The sequence below is a fragment of the Trichomonas vaginalis genome, chromosome II (assembly GCF_026262505.1).
Source record: "Trichomonas vaginalis G3 chromosome II, whole genome shotgun sequence".
In the NCBI taxonomy this organism is placed as follows: domain Eukaryota; phylum Parabasalia; order Trichomonadida; family Trichomonadidae; genus Trichomonas; species Trichomonas vaginalis.
Genome location: NC_067204.1, coordinates 23,667,398 through 23,688,424, shown reverse-complemented (window position 1 = coordinate 23,688,424; position 21,027 = coordinate 23,667,398). Strand labels below are relative to the sequence as shown.

At 34.9% G+C, this 21,027-nt stretch overlaps 13 protein-coding genes and 6 pseudogenes across 19 annotated transcripts, besides 2 other annotated features; 11 read left to right on the top strand and 8 right to left on the bottom strand.

Annotated features, from left to right (window-relative positions):
• Nucleotides 1-1,120: 1,120 nt before the first annotated feature.
• Nucleotides 1,121-2,424: a mobile genetic element.
• On the bottom strand, nucleotides 1,201-2,328 carry TVAGG3_0597990 (Mariner transposase; the record flags this gene model as incomplete). The annotated part of the gene is made up of 1 exon (XM_051239687.1): nucleotides 1,201-2,328. One exon carries the CDS (start codon nucleotides 2,326-2,328, stop codon nucleotides 1,201-1,203), a length of 1,128 nt encoding a protein of 375 aa, XP_051097511.1.
• A 975-nt stretch (nucleotides 2,425-3,399) lies between the features above and the next one.
• On the top strand, nucleotides 3,400-4,218 carry TVAGG3_0597970 (phage tail repeat-like family; the record flags this gene model as incomplete). The annotated part of the gene is made up of 1 exon (XM_051239686.1): nucleotides 3,400-4,218. One exon carries the CDS (start codon nucleotides 3,400-3,402, stop codon nucleotides 4,216-4,218), a length of 819 nt encoding a protein of 272 aa, XP_051097510.1.
• A 139-nt stretch (nucleotides 4,219-4,357) lies between these two features.
• On the top strand, nucleotides 4,358-4,720 carry TVAGG3_0597960 (uncharacterized protein; the record flags this gene model as incomplete). The annotated part of the gene is made up of 1 exon (XM_051239685.1): nucleotides 4,358-4,720. The coding sequence occupies one exon, from the start codon at nucleotides 4,358-4,360 to the stop codon at nucleotides 4,718-4,720; it is 363 nt and encodes a 120-aa protein (XP_051097509.1).
• Nucleotides 4,721-4,738: 18 nt separating this feature from the next.
• On the top strand, nucleotides 4,739-4,981 carry TVAGG3_0597950 (serine threonine-protein phosphatase family; the record flags this gene model as incomplete). Its single annotated transcript, XM_051239684.1, has 1 exon — nucleotides 4,739-4,981. One exon carries the CDS (start codon nucleotides 4,739-4,741, stop codon nucleotides 4,979-4,981), a length of 243 nt encoding a protein of 80 aa, XP_051097508.1.
• Nucleotides 4,982-5,357: 376 nt separating this feature from the next.
• On the bottom strand, nucleotides 5,358-5,834 carry TVAGG3_0597940 (uncharacterized protein; the record flags this gene model as incomplete). Its single annotated transcript, XM_001287180.1, has 1 exon — nucleotides 5,358-5,834. A coding segment is annotated over one exon (477 nt), but the record flags the coding sequence as incomplete, so codon positions are not given.
• A 568-nt stretch (nucleotides 5,835-6,402) lies between these two features.
• Nucleotides 6,403-21,027: part of a mobile genetic element that runs on past the window's edge.
• TVAGG3_0597930 (uncharacterized protein) lies at nucleotides 7,355-8,221 on the bottom strand (the record flags this gene model as incomplete). Its single annotated transcript, XM_051239683.1, has 1 exon — nucleotides 7,355-8,221. The coding sequence occupies one exon, from the start codon at nucleotides 8,219-8,221 to the stop codon at nucleotides 7,355-7,357; it is 867 nt and encodes a 288-aa protein (XP_051097507.1).
• On the top strand, nucleotides 8,332-8,609 carry TVAGG3_0597920 (uncharacterized protein; the record flags this gene model as incomplete). The annotated part of the gene is made up of 1 exon (XM_051239682.1): nucleotides 8,332-8,609. A coding segment is annotated over one exon (278 nt), but the record flags the coding sequence as incomplete, so codon positions are not given.
• TVAGG3_0597910 lies at nucleotides 8,752-8,906 on the top strand (annotated as a pseudogene). The gene has a single exon. A coding segment is annotated over exon 1 (155 nt).
• On the top strand, nucleotides 9,998-10,929 carry TVAGG3_0597900 (annotated as a pseudogene). Its single transcript has one exon. A coding segment is annotated over exon 1 (932 nt).
• Nucleotides 11,104-11,694, top strand: TVAGG3_0597890 (annotated as a pseudogene). The gene has a single exon. A coding segment is annotated over exon 1 (591 nt).
• TVAGG3_0597880 (His-Me finger endonucleases family) lies at nucleotides 11,774-12,358 on the top strand (the record flags this gene model as incomplete). The annotated part of the gene is made up of 1 exon (XM_051239681.1): nucleotides 11,774-12,358. The coding sequence occupies one exon, from the start codon at nucleotides 11,774-11,776 to the stop codon at nucleotides 12,356-12,358; it is 585 nt and encodes a 194-aa protein (XP_051097505.1).
• Nucleotides 13,292-13,873, top strand: TVAGG3_0597870 (uncharacterized protein; the record flags this gene model as incomplete). The annotated part of the gene is made up of 1 exon (XM_051239680.1): nucleotides 13,292-13,873. The coding sequence occupies one exon, from the start codon at nucleotides 13,292-13,294 to the stop codon at nucleotides 13,871-13,873; it is 582 nt and encodes a 193-aa protein (XP_051097504.1).
• On the bottom strand, nucleotides 13,902-14,102 carry TVAGG3_0597860 (uncharacterized protein; the record flags this gene model as incomplete). Its single annotated transcript, XM_051239679.1, has 1 exon — nucleotides 13,902-14,102. The coding sequence occupies one exon, from the start codon at nucleotides 14,100-14,102 to the stop codon at nucleotides 13,902-13,904; it is 201 nt and encodes a 66-aa protein (XP_051097503.1).
• On the top strand, nucleotides 14,871-15,599 carry TVAGG3_0597850 (organellar and viral DNA polymerase type B; the record flags this gene model as incomplete). Its single annotated transcript, XM_051239678.1, has 1 exon — nucleotides 14,871-15,599. The coding sequence occupies one exon, from the start codon at nucleotides 14,871-14,873 to the stop codon at nucleotides 15,597-15,599; it is 729 nt and encodes a 242-aa protein (XP_051097502.1).
• TVAGG3_0597840 lies at nucleotides 15,973-16,848 on the bottom strand (annotated as a pseudogene). The gene has a single exon. A coding segment is annotated over exon 1 (876 nt).
• TVAGG3_0597830 lies at nucleotides 17,107-17,358 on the top strand (annotated as a pseudogene). Its single transcript has one exon. A coding segment is annotated over exon 1 (252 nt).
• On the bottom strand, nucleotides 17,375-17,764 carry TVAGG3_0597820 (protein of unknown function, DUF4108 family; the record flags this gene model as incomplete). The annotated part of the gene is made up of 1 exon (XM_051239677.1): nucleotides 17,375-17,764. The coding sequence occupies one exon, from the start codon at nucleotides 17,762-17,764 to the stop codon at nucleotides 17,375-17,377; it is 390 nt and encodes a 129-aa protein (XP_051097501.1).
• Nucleotides 17,830-18,265, bottom strand: TVAGG3_0597810 (annotated as a pseudogene). Its single transcript has one exon. A coding segment is annotated over exon 1 (436 nt).
• Nucleotides 19,906-20,316, bottom strand: TVAGG3_0597800 (protein of unknown function, DUF4106 family; the record flags this gene model as incomplete). Its single annotated transcript, XM_051239676.1, has 1 exon — nucleotides 19,906-20,316. A coding segment is annotated over one exon (411 nt), but the record flags the coding sequence as incomplete, so codon positions are not given.

The following is a 21,027-nucleotide window of genomic DNA, read 5'->3' as shown; positions in this document are numbered from 1 at the left end:
AGTGCCTCATAGCCTTTAGTTTGTTATTAAAAACGAGAAAACTTGTTCGAAATGATAAACAATTTCGAACAAGTTTTCTCGTTTTAAGGAGGGAATTGTTCCTTATGAGGTATACATCATAACTATATACCTCATAAGGAACAATTCCCTCTTGATATCCTGGATATTTTTGAATATATTTTTTTAATTAAAGTTCTCAAAAGTATTATCAAAAGTGATTTTTTAAAAATATCTCCAATTAATTAACTAATTAAAAGTATTATATTTTTAAAATTAAATAGTTTTTCAATTTTTTTGAAGGAATTGAGATACTTCCCACAACAATAAAATTGAGAGGTTTACATTATGACTGATCTTAGCATGCAACAAAATCAGACTTTCTTGATTTTCCTTTTTATAATTTATCTTATTATTTATAGCTTTAACTTCAGAGTTAATAATTCTTCAAAATGTGTTAATTTTTGTTTCAGAATCATTAATTGAAGGGAAATCAACTCATTTTTGATCAATCACTTTGTTATTTATTCAAAAAATCATTTATTTCATATTATCTCTATAACTAAATTAAACATTTTTATATTTATTAATACAATACTGATAATAACTTATTTTCTGACTGGAAATGGCCGTGCTTTTTGTAACCGGTATTATCAATTGTTTCTAATGCCATGTAAATTGTCAAAAACTAGTCAGAAATCTCTATGAAAAGTAGCTCGAGAACTCTAATCAATTCAAAATAAAAATGTCAAATAACAAATTACTAATAGGACGCTGTCGATCAATAAAATGATCGTACAAGTGTTTTATACAACAGCAAATAGTCAATCTAAGGGTTTATCAAATAATCTTTAACTTCGCCACTTGATTCAACACCGGTATTCATTTGAATGATGGAAACATCTGGGCCCTCGTATTCGAAATATTTCAGTTTTATTATCTTTGTGTAAAAAGCTGCACCAATCACTAGAATAATGACTCCAACAAGTCGACCAAAACTCCAATTGTTCCATCCATTTCCTAAAGAAATATCACTATCTAATTTTCCTAAAGTTGAATAGTAAAGGATTAAATCCAATACCCAACGAATTGTTGAAGCAACAACTATATCTAAAATAAAATATAGGGTGTCCAAAGGTGTGTTTAGCACAAACCTGAATACTGCGAATAGAAATAAACAAGTTACATATATATAAAGTTTATTTAAATATAATCACCATTGGATTCAATCACGCGTTCGCAGCGATCGATCCAGGCTTGAAAGACACGCTTTAAATCATCATGAGAAAATTGCTCAAATTGCTCTCTTACAAAATTTTCAAGATCATCTGGACTCGCGAATTTGCGTCCTTCAGCTCTCTTTTTTAGCGTGCCGAATAAATAAAAGTCAGAGGGTGCAATATCAGGTGAATAAATTGGGTTTGGAACAACTTTGACATTGTTTTCCACCAAGTAATTCATTACCTTATGACTTTTGTGAACTCTTGAATTATCAAAATGAATTGCAAACTTTTGTTTTTGTTGTTTGGATTTCTCAAACTCATCAGAATTGATAATTTGAGTAAGAACATTGTCAATTAGATACTGAGCATTCATCGTATTAGGTTTTTGAAGAATATCAATTGCGATGATGCCATTCACGCCCCAAAAAACCGACAACATCATCATTGGTGTGTCAATTTTTTTCTTCGGGAATGTTTGCGGATTTTCATCCTTCGGGATCCACATGATTTTGGCTTCTGTTGCATATTGAAACCAAGACTCGTCCCCTGTTACTAAAAAGCGAAACTTCTTGGATTGATACGCACCCAATATAGAGAGGAGCTCTTTCGAAGATTGGACTCTAGATTTTTTTTGAACTGAATTAAGGTTGTGCGGAACCCAACGTGTATACGCTAGTTTGTAGTTCAAATAATTGTGCAGATAATAACTGACTGTTGTACGTGGTATCTTTGTCATCTCCTCTATCCTTCTGAGTGATGCTCTTGGGTCTTCATCTAGCGCTTGAAGAATTGCTTTGATTTTTCTTTGATCCGGCGATTTTTTGTCAATTTTTATGATGGGCGCCTTTTTGTTCATGAAGTGATACATCCTAACATGATACGTTACAGTGGAATAGCTAGGAGCATCCATACCGAAGTATTTTACCAATGTCTCGTAGATTTTTTTACAGTCTTTGCATTTTTTTGCAAGAGCGAGGATGTTTTCTTTATGATTCATTAAAAAAATGAAAAAAATCCCGCCAAAATTTCCCGCGAAACCGCCTCTTGTCTCAAAATTCATTTTATATCCCGGCATGGCGCCAAAATACAACATACTCATCATATACATATATTCATATTTTTTATTATATATTTATAATCAGCATATATCTCCTTTAATAGTCTCATATAGAGCGCTGTGCTAAACGCACCTTTGGACACCCTATATTTTGCGGCACTAAACATGAACTTTGTTCCTAAAAGGCAAACATTATAAAAACACAAAAGAAAAGTATAAAAGAAGAATATAAGAATCAGAGCCCATGAATGCGACATGATTCTGAAAGAGTTGCATAAATTTTCCTTGAAAATAAAGCCTTTCATAAACTTGTCAGGAAGGAAGTTAAGGAGTGGATATATAATGAAAAGTATTATTATTAATTCATACATTCCTTGAACACCGCATAACCAAGCTGGAGTAATGTCGTTGTTTTTTAGCAACTGCTCTTCCTTTATGAATTTGAAAGCCCACAACGCTTGACCAACAATTTGGATAACAATTACAATCCAAACATTGTTTTTGAAGTCGGCTTTTGTGAGAGTGAAACCAATCGAAATTCCGGAAATTATTAGTCCAATCCAATGTAAATTCAGGCATTTAAATTTCAGAAAATTTACATTCAAAAATTCAAATTCAAAAACGAAGTTAATTATCATATTAAATAATAATATTGCAAATTTTAAATAAGATGGTGGTGTCACTTTTCTTAGGATATATAGTTGCTGAAATATTCACAAGCCAGTAAAACGCGTCACAGCTTTTTTTCCCCCTCTAAACATTTAAATTTTTTCTGCCGTCAATACTATGTTAAAATGTATCCAGCTTTTTTGCGGTTTGGTATTTTCTGAGGCTCATGAATTTCATATTAAAAAAAAAAAAAAAAAAAAAAAAAAAAAAAAAAAAAAAAGGTAGTGGGGCTTCCAGGCACTTCGTGCCTTCTAGCCCTGATGTTGATGTTTAGTATAAATGAAGTTTTTATTCGGAGGACTCTTCTTCTTCCTCCATTGCTTCTGGGAAGAAGCCTTCTTCTGGGTCGAAAACATTATATAATGTTTCACTTTTCATAAATTATATATGTTTTCATGTTTTGTCACTTTTCTGTCACTTTTCAGGAAAAAACATTTTTATTATATATATAAAATGAATTTTACAAAACCACCGTTACCCTTCTTTGGAAATAAGAGTAGATGTAAAGATATTCTATTGAGAGAACTTAAGAAACTACCGAATGGTCTAACATTTGTAGACTTGTTCGGTGGAAGTTTCTATATATCTCATTTGTGCCATACAATATTTCCTGACTCAAAGATTATATGCAATGACTTCGACAACTATATGAACCGTCTCAAACATATACCAGACACAAACAAAATATTGAAAGAGTTAAAAGAAAAGATACCTATAGGTAAGATGGAACGTATACCATTAGATAAGAAAAATACTGTGAGAGAGGTTTTGAAAAAAGCAGAATATATAGACTGGGATAGTATATCTGCTAGACTATTATATAGTGGTGCTATAAGAGTTCATGACATTGAAACACTTATGTCAAAAGTTTTATATCTTAACTATACAAATGTTTTCAAAGAGGACATAGAAAAATATATTGAGGGTATAGAGTTTGTGAGATGTCATTGGACAGAGTTGTATGAAAAATATAAAGACAAGGAAAATGTTTTCTTTATAGTAGACCCGCCGTTCTATAACACATGGGATTTTCAATACCAAGTAGACTGGACTTTGAGAGACTCTTTAGAAACTTTAGACGTTTTACATAACCATCCATGCTTTTACTTTACATCCGATAAAAGTGGTTTGGAAAGTGTCATGAGATGGTTAGAGGATATGCATGACTATGAGTTTAGATACGATAAGATAGAATATGAGAGAGGTCCTATAAACTGGAGAAAGTGTCACAACAAAGAAATTTTATTGGTAAGTAAATGTGGTTTGAAATAGGACTACTTGTTTTAGGTTTTTTCCATTGTGTCATTTACTTATTTGACGTGGCAGAAAGATATAGAGAATATGAAGATGAACCAATGCCTGCAAATGTCCAGTATATGTACTCGTAAGAGATATTTTTATCTAATATTAAATGGACGCACAGAACTTAGCGAATGCACAGCAACCTGGACAACCAAACCCAGAGAATATTCCAAATGAAGTTAGAATACAAACTGCAATGGCAAACTATGGTCAAGTGCCAACAGATGTACAAATGCAAACTGCCATGTCAAATGACGCTGCGTTAGGTTTGCCACCATGGTATGCAAATATGAGATGGAAAGAGTTTTATACAAACCCTGAAGTGGGATATAAACAACTCTATGCAGATGACGCGAACACAGGAGTTGACCCAGAATATGTTTTCTACCAGAGGAGAAACAGAATGTATGAGCTCCAGTTAAAGAACGCTATGGAACTCAACAGGAAACGTAAGAGACTAGGCGGACATTAGATTTTTACATATAGTAAAATGGGTTTCTTTGGAAGAATAGGAAACTTCTTTCGAAATGTTGGAAGAGGTATATGGAATGGAATAAAATCTGTCGGAAGAGGAATTTGGAACGGAGTCAAAAATATTGGTAAAAGAGTAGGTCAGTTCGTTGGTATTATACCTAAAGACCCTGAACCAGAAGAGCAAGCTCCTGTTATACAACAGCCTGAACCTGCACCACAGTCTAGTTGGCAACCAAATCCAACACCTCAACCGTATTAAAAAATCATATTTTTACCGTTCGATAGTAGTTGTATATGAGACTAAGTTCTAAGTAAAACGCATGGTATAATGGAATTATTCTCTTTCTTCCATCTGTAGTAAACCATACTTGAAAGTCTGAAATACTTCCACTCGGTGGTTCATATAGCTTTGTAGGTTTTTCGTAAAAGTCATTTGCCAAGCATAAAAAAGAGTTTTGTGCGCCAGAAAATGAAGCATGAACTATAATAGCATCTGAGTCGAAAACATTTTCATATGTTCCATTAGGGTTTTCGACTTCATAAAAGTTCGGGTGTACTGGATATTCTGCAGGCTGATTTAACATCCTCAAAAATCTATACCACGCCAAGTTGTTATATTTTGTAGAAATATAAACGTCTTCTCCAAGGTCTTCTATTCTATTGATTTTAACAGTTGCATTTTTCCTGTCATAAACAATATCGAGATGGTACTCTCCTTCGTCAATGTTGTACTGTTTTGCATATTCGAGATAGATATCGTTTATTTTTTCTTGAAAAGCTTGAAGAGTTGTTTCTAAGTTTACAAGCAAATTCACTTGTAAAAGTTTTCCCTGTTCAAATTTCTCATACGTACGTTTTTCTTTGTTATAGTATCGAACTTCAAAAGCGACCGTAAATGGGAACCCATGTATGGCTTCTGAAATGAACTTCATTCTACGAAAGCCAATAGCTTTTGTGACGGATGGGTCTCTTAACCATCTTAAGGGGTAGTCAAAACGATAGCCTTCATGCTTTACGGTCTCTGTCTCAAACTTTTGACCGACATTCGTAAAAAGTTCATCTAATGGTTTAGTTGTAGCAACTCTTGAATTTTCTTTTTCTATTGAAAGCATATTTTATCTAGAATAAAAATGTCGAAAGATATTGCTTCTATGAGAGAAATACAACACAACCGACAACTCATTATGCAAGCTCTAAATAAGAACACAACAAACTTTTCAAACTATTCTAAGATATCTGAGTCATTGAAAGAAGGAAACTTAAAACTGACATTAAACCCAATGACAGATGAGTTTCTGTTTCAAGACAGTAAGAACCATACTGTCTGTGTAAATCCAACAAAAGGAACTTTAAACGAGAAACCTATAAAAGAACTTCTTTTGAAAGCAGATGTTGACAACAAAGCTGACAAAGAGTATGTCATTGAAAAAGTTCAAGAAGAACATGACAGAGCAGATGCAACATATGCAACGAAAGAACATACTCATCCTGAACTAGCAGACAAAACATATGTTGACAATAAAATGTCAAGTGAAGTGACAAGAGCTGACAAAGAATATTCTAAAAAGACTCATACACATACCATTGCAAATATTACAAACTTACAAGAAACCTTAAACAGGAAAAGTGACGTTGGACATACACATTCTATATCTGAAATAACAGACTTAAACGTTAGCCTTGAAAAGAAAGCTGACAAAACATATGTCAACAGTGAGTTAGAGGAGAAGGTAGATAGGGGTTGTATGGCTAGTGCGTTAGTGAAGAAGGCAGATAAGGAATATGTGGATGAAAAAGACAATGAAATTAAAGAAAGGGTTGAATGGTATAATGAACGGACAACAAAGATTTTAGAAGGTAAAGCCAATACAGGGTGGGTTTCAGGATGTTTAGACCTTAAAGCCGACAAAGAAACTGTAGATATGTTGGCACAAACGGTTTCAAGTCATACCAGAGGTTTAATGGAAGATGGACAACAGTTGAAAGAGCTTGAGAAAGGTGTTACAGAGTTAAGGAATACAAAAGCAGACTCGACATGGATAAAAGGATATGTAGATGCAACAAAAGAACGTATTTTCGCATGGACAGAAGGAACATACCCACAAAAATATCATAGACATAGCATCTCTGACGTAAATGAACTTGAAGAAAAGTTATATAAAAAAGCAGACAAAACAGAGCTTCAAACATTAAAGACAGAAATACTTCAAACAGTATATCCTATAGGTTCTATTTATACGTCAATGAACTCTACCAGACCAGAAGTAGTACTTGGTTTTGGAACTTGGACTCAAATAGTCGACAGGTTTTTGTATTGTGCAAACTCTTCAAAGGAAACAGGTGGAAGTAAAACGATTTCAGGTGCAAATTTACCTGCGCACAGTCACTACGTAGATTTAAGTACATCTGAAGCAGGTTGGCATAAGCATAGATATTGGGATTGGACAGGAATGACAAAAGGTAAAGGATATGATGTTAAAGACGACGTTAAGTTTGCTATAAATTGTTACTGGGATGACACTCAGGGAGGAGGAAGCCATACACATCGCATTACAGGGTATACGCAAACAACGGGACAAAGTAAAGACTACATGCCACCTTACATGACAGTTTACGCATGGTATAGAATTGCTTAGTCGTCATTTTCAACTTCTTTAGCATATTCGTCAGGAGTTGTCTTATATTTGTTAGGAACTGTCTTTGAAAGTATACCACCTTGAACTTTGACAAGTTTGAAACGAGGTCTGACAATAGTAGTTTTATCTTCTGCTTGCAGTCTGTACATTTTGCCATGTTTGCCTAAAACTTCATAATATTCTCTTGTATACTTTCTTCTATTTTTACGAACACGAATGCGAGTACCTGTCGAGTTCCCATTGTTGTCATAGTCAATAGTATTTTCATATGGGTCGCGTTTAGGTATTTCTATTTTTACTTTGTCACCTTTCTTAAGTTTGAAGCCTGGCATTCTTTCTTGTTTGTCTCTTTTGACTAAACTATTAAATATATAGTCTTTCTCTAAGTCAGGGTTGTTTTTCATTTCTTCGGGGGAGTGGTTTCCCAAACCTTTTTGTTTACGGCTATTGTAAATATTTAAAACTTGTCTCATCTTTGCCATGGAGAAGTGTCTATACTTGTCGTCATATGACATTTCATTTGCTTCACCACCTTGTGGTTGGTTTAAGTCTCTTAAGATTTTTATACAACTGTCAATGACACCAAGAGCAGAATGGTTTTGGTCGACAATGAAATATTGGTTTACATTTTTTGAACGCAGATAGTTTTTAATATCGTCTGATTTGAAAGAACTTTCACAGTCAGATGTCAGTTTTGTTGGATGGTATTTGTCAACGAATATTGTCAAAGCAGTTTTCACATCTAAAATATTTTTGGACTGTAATGGTATGGCTTCACAGTATCTTGTGTTTTGACCAACAAATATTAGCCAGTATGGTGGTCCATCTTCTCTATACCTCGGAATGTTTTCCAAGATATCCATAAACCAAGCATTTGGTGTTGAACTAAAGATTTTTATCATGAGTGCTTTCTTTGTTGCCTTAGAAACATAGGGGTCCTTGTTCGGATTCGTCATTTTTTACCCTGTAAGAAATGGGTTTATTTGGCGCATTAGCAGGAGTTGCATCCAGATTTTTGCCCGCAGTGGGAACAATAGCCAGAGGTGTATTTGGAGTTGGAAGGAAGATTTTGAGTACATTAGGTATACTTAAAGAGAAAGCACAACCTATTATACAAACTGTACAGAAAGGTTGGGAGGTAGCACGAGATGCAACAAATCTTATTCCAAATCCTGAAACAAGAGGAAAAGTTCAAGGATGGATGGACAATGTAGGAAGACAAGCAGGAAACTACTATAACAAAGCAAATGACTACTATAACCAAGCAGGGCACTACATGGACCAAGGTGAAAGATTCTTTAACAGAGGATATAACCATGCACAACAATGGGTAAACAATAACCAACCTCAACCGCCTCAAACGTGGGAATGTAAAGTTTTTTACTGAGATGAAATGAACAATACAGCATTGAGACAAATGGGCTCAAGATGGATTTGTCGGCTTCCAGCAGTTACACAACACGTGTTTGTCAAGTTCTTCCTATACCTCAAGAAGTTTTAGACCGACTTAAAAAACCTAAACAACCAGTTGAAAACAAACCAAACTAAAATTTTTTACTGAGATGAAATGACCGAAGAAGTTGAAACGGTAGATTTGACACCACAAACAAAAAGTTCAGAACCATTGTCAAAAACCTGTCAAAGAACTTACAGATGAAGAGAAAAATTCAATAATAGAAAGTGCCAGGTCTGGAAATACAAACCCTAACTACAAAGTCACTTTTCATAGAAATGGAACGGCTAGTATCTCAAAAAAGAAACAGACTCTCACAAATAAAATATTGAAGTCTGAAGGAGCTTTCGAGACAACAGATGGAAAAGTTTACTTCACTGACCAACAGTTCATTATAGAACATCTCATTGACTTAGAGTCAAAATATTCTAAACTTTACAACAAACACAAAAAGTTGAAAGGAAAACAAAAACAAATGGCATATGATATTTATGAAGATGTTGACGACACAACCATACCTGCAAGTGAAGTAAAGTCAGGTGAACCAAAAAGTGACGAAAAACCGATAGAAGAAGGTGAGCCAAAAACTGAAGATAAACCAAAACCAAAGGTTAGTTTCCAAACTAAACCAAGTCAACCTTCATTAGCTGGTATGGGTTGGCGTCAAAGACTTATGGCAGCAGGCGGTTATGTAAAGTAAAGAAAAAAATATTTTTTTATTTTTATAGAAATGCCCCCATATAGAATGGATAGAAAATCTGCTAGAATAAAAGCAGAGTTAGAAAGATATGGTTGGAAAGTTTCAAAGAAGTTTAAATATAGGAAGGGAAGACCCATAAAAGTCTATGACAAATTGTCTGGTCTTCGCTATGAAATGGACTTGGAAAACAGCACGCGCAAATTATCCAAACAGACTAGAGAGGTTAGAAGAAGAACGTCTTATGGACATGCCTTTCGATGTTAGTGAGCCTCAAGTTGAAGGACACGACGGCTTTGCCAGGTTCTACTGGAAACATGACGAACAATTGCATCCTTTGAGAAGGAAAAAAAAGGAGGTGAAGACAAACATGCTCCCATGGAAAGAACAAGATATGCATATGAGAAGTATCGTGAAGTTAGAAGTCAAATTACATCTGGTCGAACCTTTACAGTAAACTTTGACGAAGGAAAGAACAAAGAAGGCTTCATGGGTGTACTTGCTGCCATACAAGACGGAAATAAGAAAGGATACAATCTCAGATTGACCATAACAGATTTAGATGGTCATATTTACTATGCACATGGCAATGTCACAACAGCCGCACAACTTCTTGACGCTTTCAAGACTACAAAGAGAGAACAAATGGTTGACTCCGACTCAGACATTTTGAATGCAATTGAAGGAATTGCAAGTGTAAAGTTTGAATGGTACCAACCTAACCCTCAAGCAGTCAGACAACATGCTGGATACTTCCCCTTCATAAATAAGTCTGACATTGACTTGACAAGGTATGGAATTTACAATTCAATTGAAACAATTGTCAATGAACCTTGCATTCTTACATGTCTCAGGAACTCTGGTCTTGTTACAGAAGAGAAGATGAAGTATCTTGAGTCATGTGTGAAGACAAGGTACATTCTCAGAGGTCAATTGGCAAAAATTGCACCGTTGGCAAATGTCAATATCCGAGTCAACATACCTACAGCTAAAGGTTCTTCACATGCGACTATGTTGTTGACAAAGACTTACCATGGTTGAAGATTGTAATTGTCCACAACCACTTCATGTTGAACGAAAGTCTTACAAACCCATTGTTCGGAAAAGGCAAGTGCAACATTGTCAGAGCTGTAAACATTCTTTTCGAGAAAGGTTTGTTGGAACCAATTCCAGATGACAAGCTGACAGAAAGTTTTTGTACCAAAAGACGAAACAAACTTTTCACTGTTAGCAAGACCAAAAAGTTGTTCCAGACAAAGTTATAGCACAAAAGAAGTACACAGTTCCAAAAGGAGTTGGATTGTTCGGATACCAACCTGAACCAGAAGAACTTCCAATGAGGTTGCAAGAACTTCAAGATGCTATAAACAAACTCCATTGAGACATCCAATCGACGTCAAATTGTATTGGAGAGCATCTGAGTTAGGTCAGAAGGTTTTATATGAAACAGGTTGCTTCGACGATGTTTATGAGATAACAGGAGAAGTTTCTCAGAAGATAAGAGACTCACTTGAATTTCCACAACTGGACCAATTGGTTGCGACAAGTTCGACTCAGATGAAAAGATATACTATGTCGACCTTAACGCTGCATACATGAGGTTTGTCCAATATATTCCGACTGGAATTCCAAACGAAGATGGTGAGTTTCCCAGGAAGGAACTATACAGTTGGAAAAGTCATACAACAACTGTATGATATTAGGAAAGCTTCAAACCCCAAACTTGCAATGACACTCAAATTGCTTATGAATTCGACATGGGATATTCCATTAAGAAACCTCAAGAGATGAAGAGTAAACATTATGAGAAGGTCGACAACTTTGTTGAAAGGTTTTCTCCTTTTGTTTTGAAGTACGAATTCACTCAAGGTCAAAGTGGCTTAGTAACCACATTAAAACCTATTGTCGAACATTGGTCTTACCCTCAGTTCGCAAAGGCAGTCCTTGACAACTACAACAAATTCTTCTCCGAAGTCAAATCCAAAGTCAAGGTTTACTATGAGAACATTGACGCACTCATGACGAACGAAGAAGGGTACAACAAACTCATTGAAATGGGTTTAGTCGGTGAGAAAATGGGCTGTTTTAAGCTAGATAAGGTATTTTCCGAAGTTCATGTCCTCTCCAAGCGTAAGTACTGGGGTGTTAAAGAAGATGGTGAAATAGTTAAACATTGCATGAAGTAAAACATTTCAAATGAAGTAAAAAACGTTGCATGAAATAAAACATTTTTTCAAAAAAATATATATTTTTATTTTATTTGAAATGTACGCTGAGTTTGTTGAAGAAGACCGTTGGGAAACTTGTTTGTTAGATGAGAAATATGAAATTCACTGTTGTGAGTCATTTGAAGTCAGAAACAAAAAGACAAAAAGAGTTTTAAGCGAATGGGAGCAAAATAACGGATATGCTATGGTGGATATGAGTGGAAAACACTATTTTAAACATGTTGTCATTGCAACTCATTTTATACCGAATCCTAACAATTTACCTTTTGTAGACCATATAAACCATATAAGAAACGACAATAGACTTGAAAACTTACGTTGGGTTACTCGTTCTGAAAACAATAAGAACAAAGGCAAAATTGGAGATATTGTATTCGAATTTGTCGACGAACTAGAAGATGAAGCAATTGAAATTACAGACTATGGTAAGCATACGCTTGAGTTTTACTACTACAGCGAAGAACAAGACTCTTTCTACTTTTATACCGGCGTAAACTATAGGAAATTACAAGTATATTTTACTAAGGATGGATATGCTTATGTAAACACTAGAGATACAGATGGAAAACACGTTAAAATACGTCTTAACAAATTCAAGAAGCTATATGGCATACCATTTTAAAACAATATATTTTTACATATATTAAATGCTTCAGGTTGAAAGAATACGGTGGAGCCAAAAGTGGCTCGACCTCAAAACAAGCATTTTATGAGCTTACTAAGGGCGTTATGAATGAATTCAAAGGTATTTACATACATCCTGACCTCGTTCATTTTGTTGCTAAATTCAGACAAAAATAATGTTTAGGGTAGATGGGTATATCTAACCTCTTTTCTAACCTCTTTTCTACCCTCTTGAATTTTCATGAATTTCCTTAAGATAGAAAAAAATAAAACTAACTTTATTTTTTTTAAGTTTGGTCATCCTTCACTGTATGACAAATATACTATATTTTACTTAAAAATATGCAAGCGGCTCATAGCTCAGTGGTATGGGCTACCTCGCTACAGGCGTCGAAGACCTCGGTTCAAATCCCGATTCGCGCAAGTTTTTTCCTTTTATGCAGTGAAATTTCATGTACATAGGTTACTTTGGTGTTAGACCCTAGTGAAGAAAATAGAACGATATAAGTTTACATTTGTAAGGTTACTTTGGTGTTAGACCCTAGTGAAGAAAATAGAACGATAGGAGTTTACATTTGTAAAGTTGGACGATAAAAATCTCTGCTCCTAGCAGTACTGCTACTGTCAGTAAAAGTACTGCTACTGTCAGAAAAAGTACTGCTACTGTCAGTAAAAGTACTGCTACTGTCAGTAAAAGTACTGCTACTGTCAGTAAAAGTACTGCTACCGTCAGTAAAAAGGAAAATTTGAGAGGGTTTTCGACGATAAAGTACTGCTACTGTCAGTAAAAGTACTGCTACTGTCAGTAAAAGTACTGCTACTGTCAGAAAAAGTACTGCTACTGTCAGTAAAAGTACTGCTACTGTCAGTAGCAGTACTGCTAGGAGCAGAGATTTTTATCGTTGTGGTCCGACGGTTAAGCCACAAACGAATGTCCGACGTCCCACCAACCGAGCCCATTCCCAAACCAGAGGAACCTAAAGCACCAGCCCCTGCACCTCAGTTCCAGCAAGTCCCTCCACCAAATTACTACCAATTTCCACCTCAAGGTTACTACCAATTTCCACTACAAGGCTTCCCGAACTACCCTCCTCCTCAGCCTATGCCTTACTTCCCCAACCCTTGGATGTTCCAGCAAGCTCCACCCCAGCAATTCCAATCTCAATCTCAATCGAAGAGAGACCAAGACTTCGAAGAAGGTCTGAACCGTTTACGCAAAGATTATGCCACAGCCCCTATGGAAGACGACAGGCTTTCAGTCTCTTCCCTAAAGTCGACCGATTCGACTCGTACCACAGATTCGGTTCGTGACCGTGAAGACTACCTCAAGCAGTCTGAGAGACTCTTCATCCTACAACCATTTACAACTGGAGCTCTCAAGAACATGCGCAATTACGAAGGTCAGACACCAGCTGGAGACCGCAAAACAGACGTACTCGCAAGAGCAGTCCAACTGGTCAAGACAAAGACTGAGATAGTCGACTTCATTCTTGCAGCTTGCCCATACAAGTAAAAAAATAAACAATTACGAGTTAAACTTTTTATTCTTTCTTTTCTGAGTTGTTTAGAGCTGGTTTCTCTTGTAGAAACCTTTCGTACTCTTCCATGGTCATGTAATTGCGAATTTGGTACGCAATTCCAGGTTCGTTGTTTTTGAACCTTACGTATGTAACGCTTCCATCTTCCTCAGGGAAGTAAGCTGCTAACATCTGACCAAGTTTTCTCGGTGACTCGGAGCTCATAAAAATGTCACTTTTTTAAACCTTAAGTTTTTAGTCTTATTTTACCCTTTGTTTACCCTTTGTTTACCCTTTGTTTGTCAAGGTAGTATTGGAGTGCAATTTCTCCAAATTCTCTGTGTCGGAGTTCTTCAGCATTTTCCAAGGTGTACCTGGAGAACTCAAAGAAGTTGTCAAGAAGATACTGCCATGCTGCTCTTCTGAGTTCGTCGGTATTTTGGAAGTGTTGCACCTTCGAGTCTTCGGACATGAAAAAAATGACACTTTTTCAGCAAAAATAATGTTTATGTTAGAATGTTAGATCTAACATGTTTTCTAACATGTTTTCTAACATGGTCTAAAACTCTTGAATTTTCATGAATTTCATCGTAAATGTTTTGTCACCCGTTGAATTTTGTATAAAAAGCAACCCGCTGTTTTCCGCGGGTTGGTATATTCTTCACAAAATGCTTGTTTTGAGGTCGAGCCACTTTTGGCTCCACCGTATTTTTCAACCAAAACTCTTGAATTTTCATGAGTTTTCCCGAAATAAAAAATAAAGTTGGTTTTTTTAAAAAAATATTTTTTTATTTTTATTGTAAGAACATGTTAGCAACTACAGCACCAAACTCGTTAGTCATGAATCCAACATCTATGTTAGTAGAAATGAAAAGCTTCATTCCTTCTTCATATACTTTCGAAACAAAAATCCAGAAGATAAAGCAAGAACTTTTAACAAGTAATTTAGACTGTAGTGCGAAAGATGAAACAAATGAACAGTATCTTTATGAAATGCAGGACATTATTGACCATTTACCCAAATTGCCTGAAATCCAACAACAAAAACTAACCATTCCCGAATTTGACGAAATAGAAGTCAAAGCAACTGACTCAGTAGAAATAAAGAAGTTCATACGAAAGGTAAATTATGAATTCCTTGGTTTTCATTGCAACCATAAGGTTATGGACAAAGATTGCGACATGGTATATAAGAACATCTCTGACCTTTACAAATCCGAAGAATTTAAGACCTACGACAACTTTGTTTCGTTAGTTGCAAAATGTGTTTGGGAAATAAGAGATAAAGATAGTAGGGGTAAGGTATGGAACGAACAAATAAAACCCGCTATGTTCGAGATGAAGAAAACCATTGACGCCTTGGTCATACTTGCAGGTAAGGTTTCAGAATATAACGCAAAAATGAACCCGCAATGTTCAAAATGTAAAGCAGCAATGAGGAAATATAACTACTCCGTCAAAGAGATAGAACGTATGAGAAACGACTATGCAGACTTAAAGAAAGAAGCAGAAAAACCAGCAGAAGATAAAATGAACATGTTAGAATTTCTGAACAAAAACTATCCAACCGCTAACGATTTCCTTCTTTCAGATGTCAAGAAGAAGTATAAAGAAACTTTCGGTATCGTTAAAACTTTTGACATACTGACAGAAGAAATAGAAGCTACGAAATTGTTTAGAGTCATGAACCATCGCAACATATACCATGTAAAACGCTTGTAAATAGTTATGTTAGAAAACATGTTAGAAAACATGTTAGATCTAACATTCTCACATAAACATTATTTTTATTGAATTCCGTATGAAATTTCATGAGTTTTGTGTGTTTTAGACCATGTTAGAAAACGTGTTAGAAAACATGTTAGATCTAACATTCTAACATAAACATTATTTTTGCTGAAAAATGACCAAATTTCATGAATTTCCTCATAAGATTGCTATCCTCGAAAAACCGAGAGAAGAGATTCCGTATGAAAACAGTGAAGAAAAGCGAGTAGGTAAGAAACCCCAGTCGCCAAAACTCTATGAAAATCGTGAAAAATAACAGAGTATTTTGACAACTTCAAACAAGTAGGGTAAATGAACTCTTTATTTTTCAAGCTTGACTTTTTACAATTTGAACTTTGTTCGCGTAGATGTGAATTCTGAAAGAAGTATGAGGGTCTTGTATGACTTTGTACTTCTCCCATAGTTCATGTCTGTCAAACTTACCTGCCATGGACTCTTTCATAAGTTCCATGAAATCGTCTTCGGACAATCCAGGGAAAAGTATGATATCAGTAAGTATTCTTTTAACATCCTTACTTAAACTCTTTGCTGTCTGTACACAAATGACAACTGAGATGTTAAAGTGTCTGAGCTTCTTAAGAATTCGACACATGTCTTGTTCTCTGTTCTTTAACAAAGGATGAGAAGCAAAGTCGTCTAAGATAAGAAGACACCTATGAGGGTAAGTCTTCCAATCGTAAGATTGCAATTTCTTCGAAATGTACTCAATCTCTTTCTGTTTGTTTTCTGAAGTGTTTCTTCTCTAATATTCTCTGCATTTCCTCATTTGGGTCTTTGAACTTAGAATTTATATACTCATTTATAGCATTATACTTCAAAACTCTCTTTGGTACTTCTTTATCCAATCTAACAACTCAGTATCCTTTATACATACTAACTTAGACTTCTTTATAATATCTTTGAACGAATTGACGGTTTGGTCAAATTGACCAGAAGTACTACAAATGACAACTAACTCATAAAATGGGTTCTTCTCATCTAGTTCTTGTTGTTGTGCAGCCATTTTAAGATAAGTGAAAGTCTTACCCGACCAGGTGGTGCAATTAGACCTGTTTATACCATTCTGAGCAAATAAGAACTTGTCATGTATGGGTTTTATCTGAGCATTTTCTAACTTCCTCTTGTTCTTGTTTAAAACATTCTCAAATTTCTTGTCAATGTCAGCAAACTTTTTTTCTAACATATTTTAAGAAAAATTAAAATTTTTATCTTTTTGAAAATGTCTTAGCGATTTCGCTATCTATATTCGAGACAAGCTTTTTGACAGCAAAACATCTGTCGACCATAAAATCTTACATAGTGTAAACAAGAAAGGTGAATTTGTTCTATAAAGTTCTGTTTCTGGGAATATGACAAGAACCATAAAACCTTAAGCAGAGCAGTCTTAAATTTGTCAATGACAGACTTGTTGACAGAGATGACGCCGATTGGAAAGATGAAGTCCAACAAAAGTTCTTAGAATGCAAAGAAGACACATGCGCTGTTCTTGAAGATGAAATAGGAAACAGAATAGAAGAGCTATTAAAGGACAAAGAACTTTTTACATAAATATGGTTGCGCCAAATTTGACATAACTCCACCAGAGAAGAAGAAGAAGAGAGAAAAGAAAGAAAAGAAAGTAGAAGAAAAGAAAGTAGAAGAAGAGAAGAAAGAACAGAGCCAGTTCCAGAGGAAAAAGAAATTTGACATGTAAAAATAAAATTTTATTTTTAGAACATTTCTGGGTCAATGTCAATGTTCTCTTCCTCTTTAGGAGCAAACACTGGCTTAGACTCTAAAATCTTTTTACCTAATTTACCTTGAACTTCAACTATCTTAGACTCATAATATTCATAGTCGTCTGCTTTCTTTGGTTCATAAGGTATAACAAGTTTGTATGCTTTGCCTTCTTTAAGGTTTGAGAACCTTCTGTCAAAATTTTCTTTGACTGCTAACAAACCTTCTATGTCTAAGTCTTCAAATTTCGCACCATTTTTAGTCACAATAGCAAACTTAACGGGTTCGATGTTCCAAACTTTGTCATATGTAGACTTTTCAAAATGGTAGAAGTAAACATTCAAATAAGCGAATGGGTCTAGTTCTTCTTTAAGTCCTGACATATATTTGTTGACTGAAATATATTTCGTCATCTTTTCTATCGGATAAAAAAATATTTTTTTAAAATTTACTCATAAAAATTTTTCTTTGTATATACGCCGTTCTGAACATCTAAAAGACTTTTGACATTTGCCAAGAATGTACGTTTAGACGCTGCCATATAACCATACTCTTGACAATATTGTTTATACGAGTCGTACAAAGACCTTTCATCTAAACACTCAAAGTTAGTCTCATCTATAAACAGTTCATATACACTCTTGTTTGCTTCTAACAATGTTTGTCTTTCTTCGGTATGTGGAATTTGTCTTGGATTGAACTTAGAAATATCTAATGTCATGAAATATGAGAACAAGTGGTTGTAAAAGTCAGATGTCAAAGTTTCTGCTAAGTCGTCAAAATATTCTGTATCTTGCATATGAGCTTCTGACGTTCTGACAACTACATATCTTCTGTCAGAACTTTCTAACTTCATCGGAACGGCGTTGTTTGAAACCATGATGAAATTTGCAACATTTTCACAAACTCTTTGGTCTCTATACTTTCTTTCAACAACTCCAACTTTGTCTGTTATAAGACTCTTCAAAGCATCTGAGTTTAAAACCTTTGTTGTATCTATACTTGAAGTTCGTTACATACTATAAGTTTCATATTCTCTATTGAAGAGTTAACTTGCCACAGATGTTTTCTATGTTTGTCATATTCGGGTTCGAATAGGCCCTCTAACAGTTTGCACAAAATATCTGTAAAGAATGTGTTTCTTACCAGTTTCCTTGTTTTCCATTATAATGAGAGCAGTTTCATTCTTAGCACTTGGATGTTGTAAGATGTTTGCAAACCAACATAAGATATACTCATAGACTCTTTCGTTTCCATTGCATATAATTTCTTTGACATGGTCTAACCAAGCTTCTATAATATTTTCTTTCCATTCTACTTGTTCGTATTTATATCCAGTGAAGATAGAATAGAAGTTTGGAGATGGTGTATAGAACTTATACCACGAACTGAAAAATCTTCTAACTTGACAATAAGATATCCCAAGCATCTAACATCTTCATACCAACTTGTACGACTTTTATTTCTTAAGTTTCTGTCTACATTCTTGTTCTGAAACTATTGTCGCTCTTGGTTTGTTAAAGACAACATCCCATTCTTTCATGACATAACAATTCTGGGGCAGAGTCGACATAAATGACTAAACGTTTCAAATTCTCGACTGCTTTGTTATAGTCTCTAAATGGACACATATTTCTGAACGCTTGGAAGTCATAAAAATCTGAAACGTCTATTCTGTACATTTTTATAAAAAATAAAAAAAATATTTTTTTTATTCTTGACTTTGTTGTTGCATTTGTTCCATTTGTTGCATTTGTTGTTCTTGAGCTATTTGTTGTTGAAGTTGTTCTTGTAGTACAATACTTTCACCAGTTGCATCTTTCCAATTCGAAACTTTCTGCCGTCATTGACAAATACATAGGACATAAAAGTTTTACAGGAACAAAGTTTGCGTCAACTAAGGTTAAGTTTATGTTTGCTAAAGTGTTTGAGTTTACTAAAGCTGAAAACTCTGCATTCGAATGAACAATAGGCAAACCAGCAGAGAAAGTGTTGTTTTATACGCATGAGTAAATCTTTTGTCATAGTAGTTTCTGTCGACATTCGAATAGCACTTTGAAACCTAAGTTTGAAACAATATATAAAATAGGTACTTAAAGTCAATGGAACAGACAAACCTTGTATGACACCTTTTCCTGTTATAGGAAACTGTTGGTAGTAAAAACCAGATATAAGTTTTGTATTATAGCTCATATTGTTTATAGTAAACTCAGTCGGACATCCAAACATAATGAAACCTGCTCTAGTTGCAGCACATTTTACACCCGTACTTAAAAGTATTAAATAAGTCAACAAAACCTGTTGGTGGTATATCTGAGTAAGTATCTTCAAAGAAGTATTTTTTACCATTCACAACAACAAAGTCTTCTGTGTCAAAAGAGCAAAACAGGCTTTAGTCGTCATCGTGTTTAAGGTCAGTTTACAATATCGTCCTTGAGGACTTTGTAAGTTTGTTGTTATAGAATTATATGACTCAGGGTTTTTAGTCGTAATAGTATAAACCACTATGTCTTCTGCCATTTACTTAGCAAACAAACTTTAATGAAATGTTGTGGTCGTCAAATATTTTTATGACGTCTGGGAAACTATATTTTAAGTTCAACGTTTCACCTCCTTTCATAACGTATATCTTGTCAATGACATTGTATGAAACACCACAGCAAGCAATGTCGGGTTCTATTTCTTTGATGTTTATATCGTCTGCCTCTGTCAAAAGTTTCAATAGTTCTTTCAAAACTTCATGAGGTGCAATGACATATGAGTTCACTTTTACAGGGTTGTGTTCAACCAAGTTTAACATTATACCCAAAGCTTGACAAATCTTCTCCTGAGTTTTAAGTTTGTCTTTAAGTTGTTGGTAGTCGTTTCGAATATCTGCAACAGAACTTAACTCTCTGCTAACTTCAGGGTATGTTGGTTGTTCTTTTACAGGAACTATTGTTTATACCATCTTCGTCTTCGTATGGTTTCCCCACTTCAACATCTCTTTCTTTGACATTGACAACAACACTTTGACTGTTTGTTTGAGTTGGTGAATTTAACTTCACATCTGCCATCGCCATTAAACCTTTTGAAACACTTACGCTTCTATTTTCGGAAATGACATTTTACTTAGAATAAAAAGATGGACGTATTTGAGTATCTCTTCGAATTGAAGCAAAACAAAGTTTACACACACAAACAATACAAGTTCATTGACAGAATAGTTCTTTATACAAACAATGGTAAATGTTATAGAATAGCAGTCTTTGCTGAACCTAAATATTTTCATAAAGCAAAGAAAGTTGGTATAACTGAAATGGTGAAAGTTCTTGACGTTGACAAAAATAACACAAAACTGACCGATATTTCTAAAGGTAAGTTTATAATACAATATTATATCAAAACTGGCGTACTGTCAATATTTGACGGAGAGAAGTCAGTTCAAGAACACTTACTGACCTGCTGCCAAAATCTGCTCGATGGAAGCTGTCGTTATACCAATCTGAGGAGCCCCAGCAGGTTTCATCGAACGAATCTTCAAAAGAGCATCTTCCGTGAAAAGTGCTATTGGTTTTGTAACTTCTTTGCTCTCAGTTCAATCTGGACCGTCTCTGTCACCAGTATATTGTATTGTACAGTACCAACAGTTGAAATACCACCCATA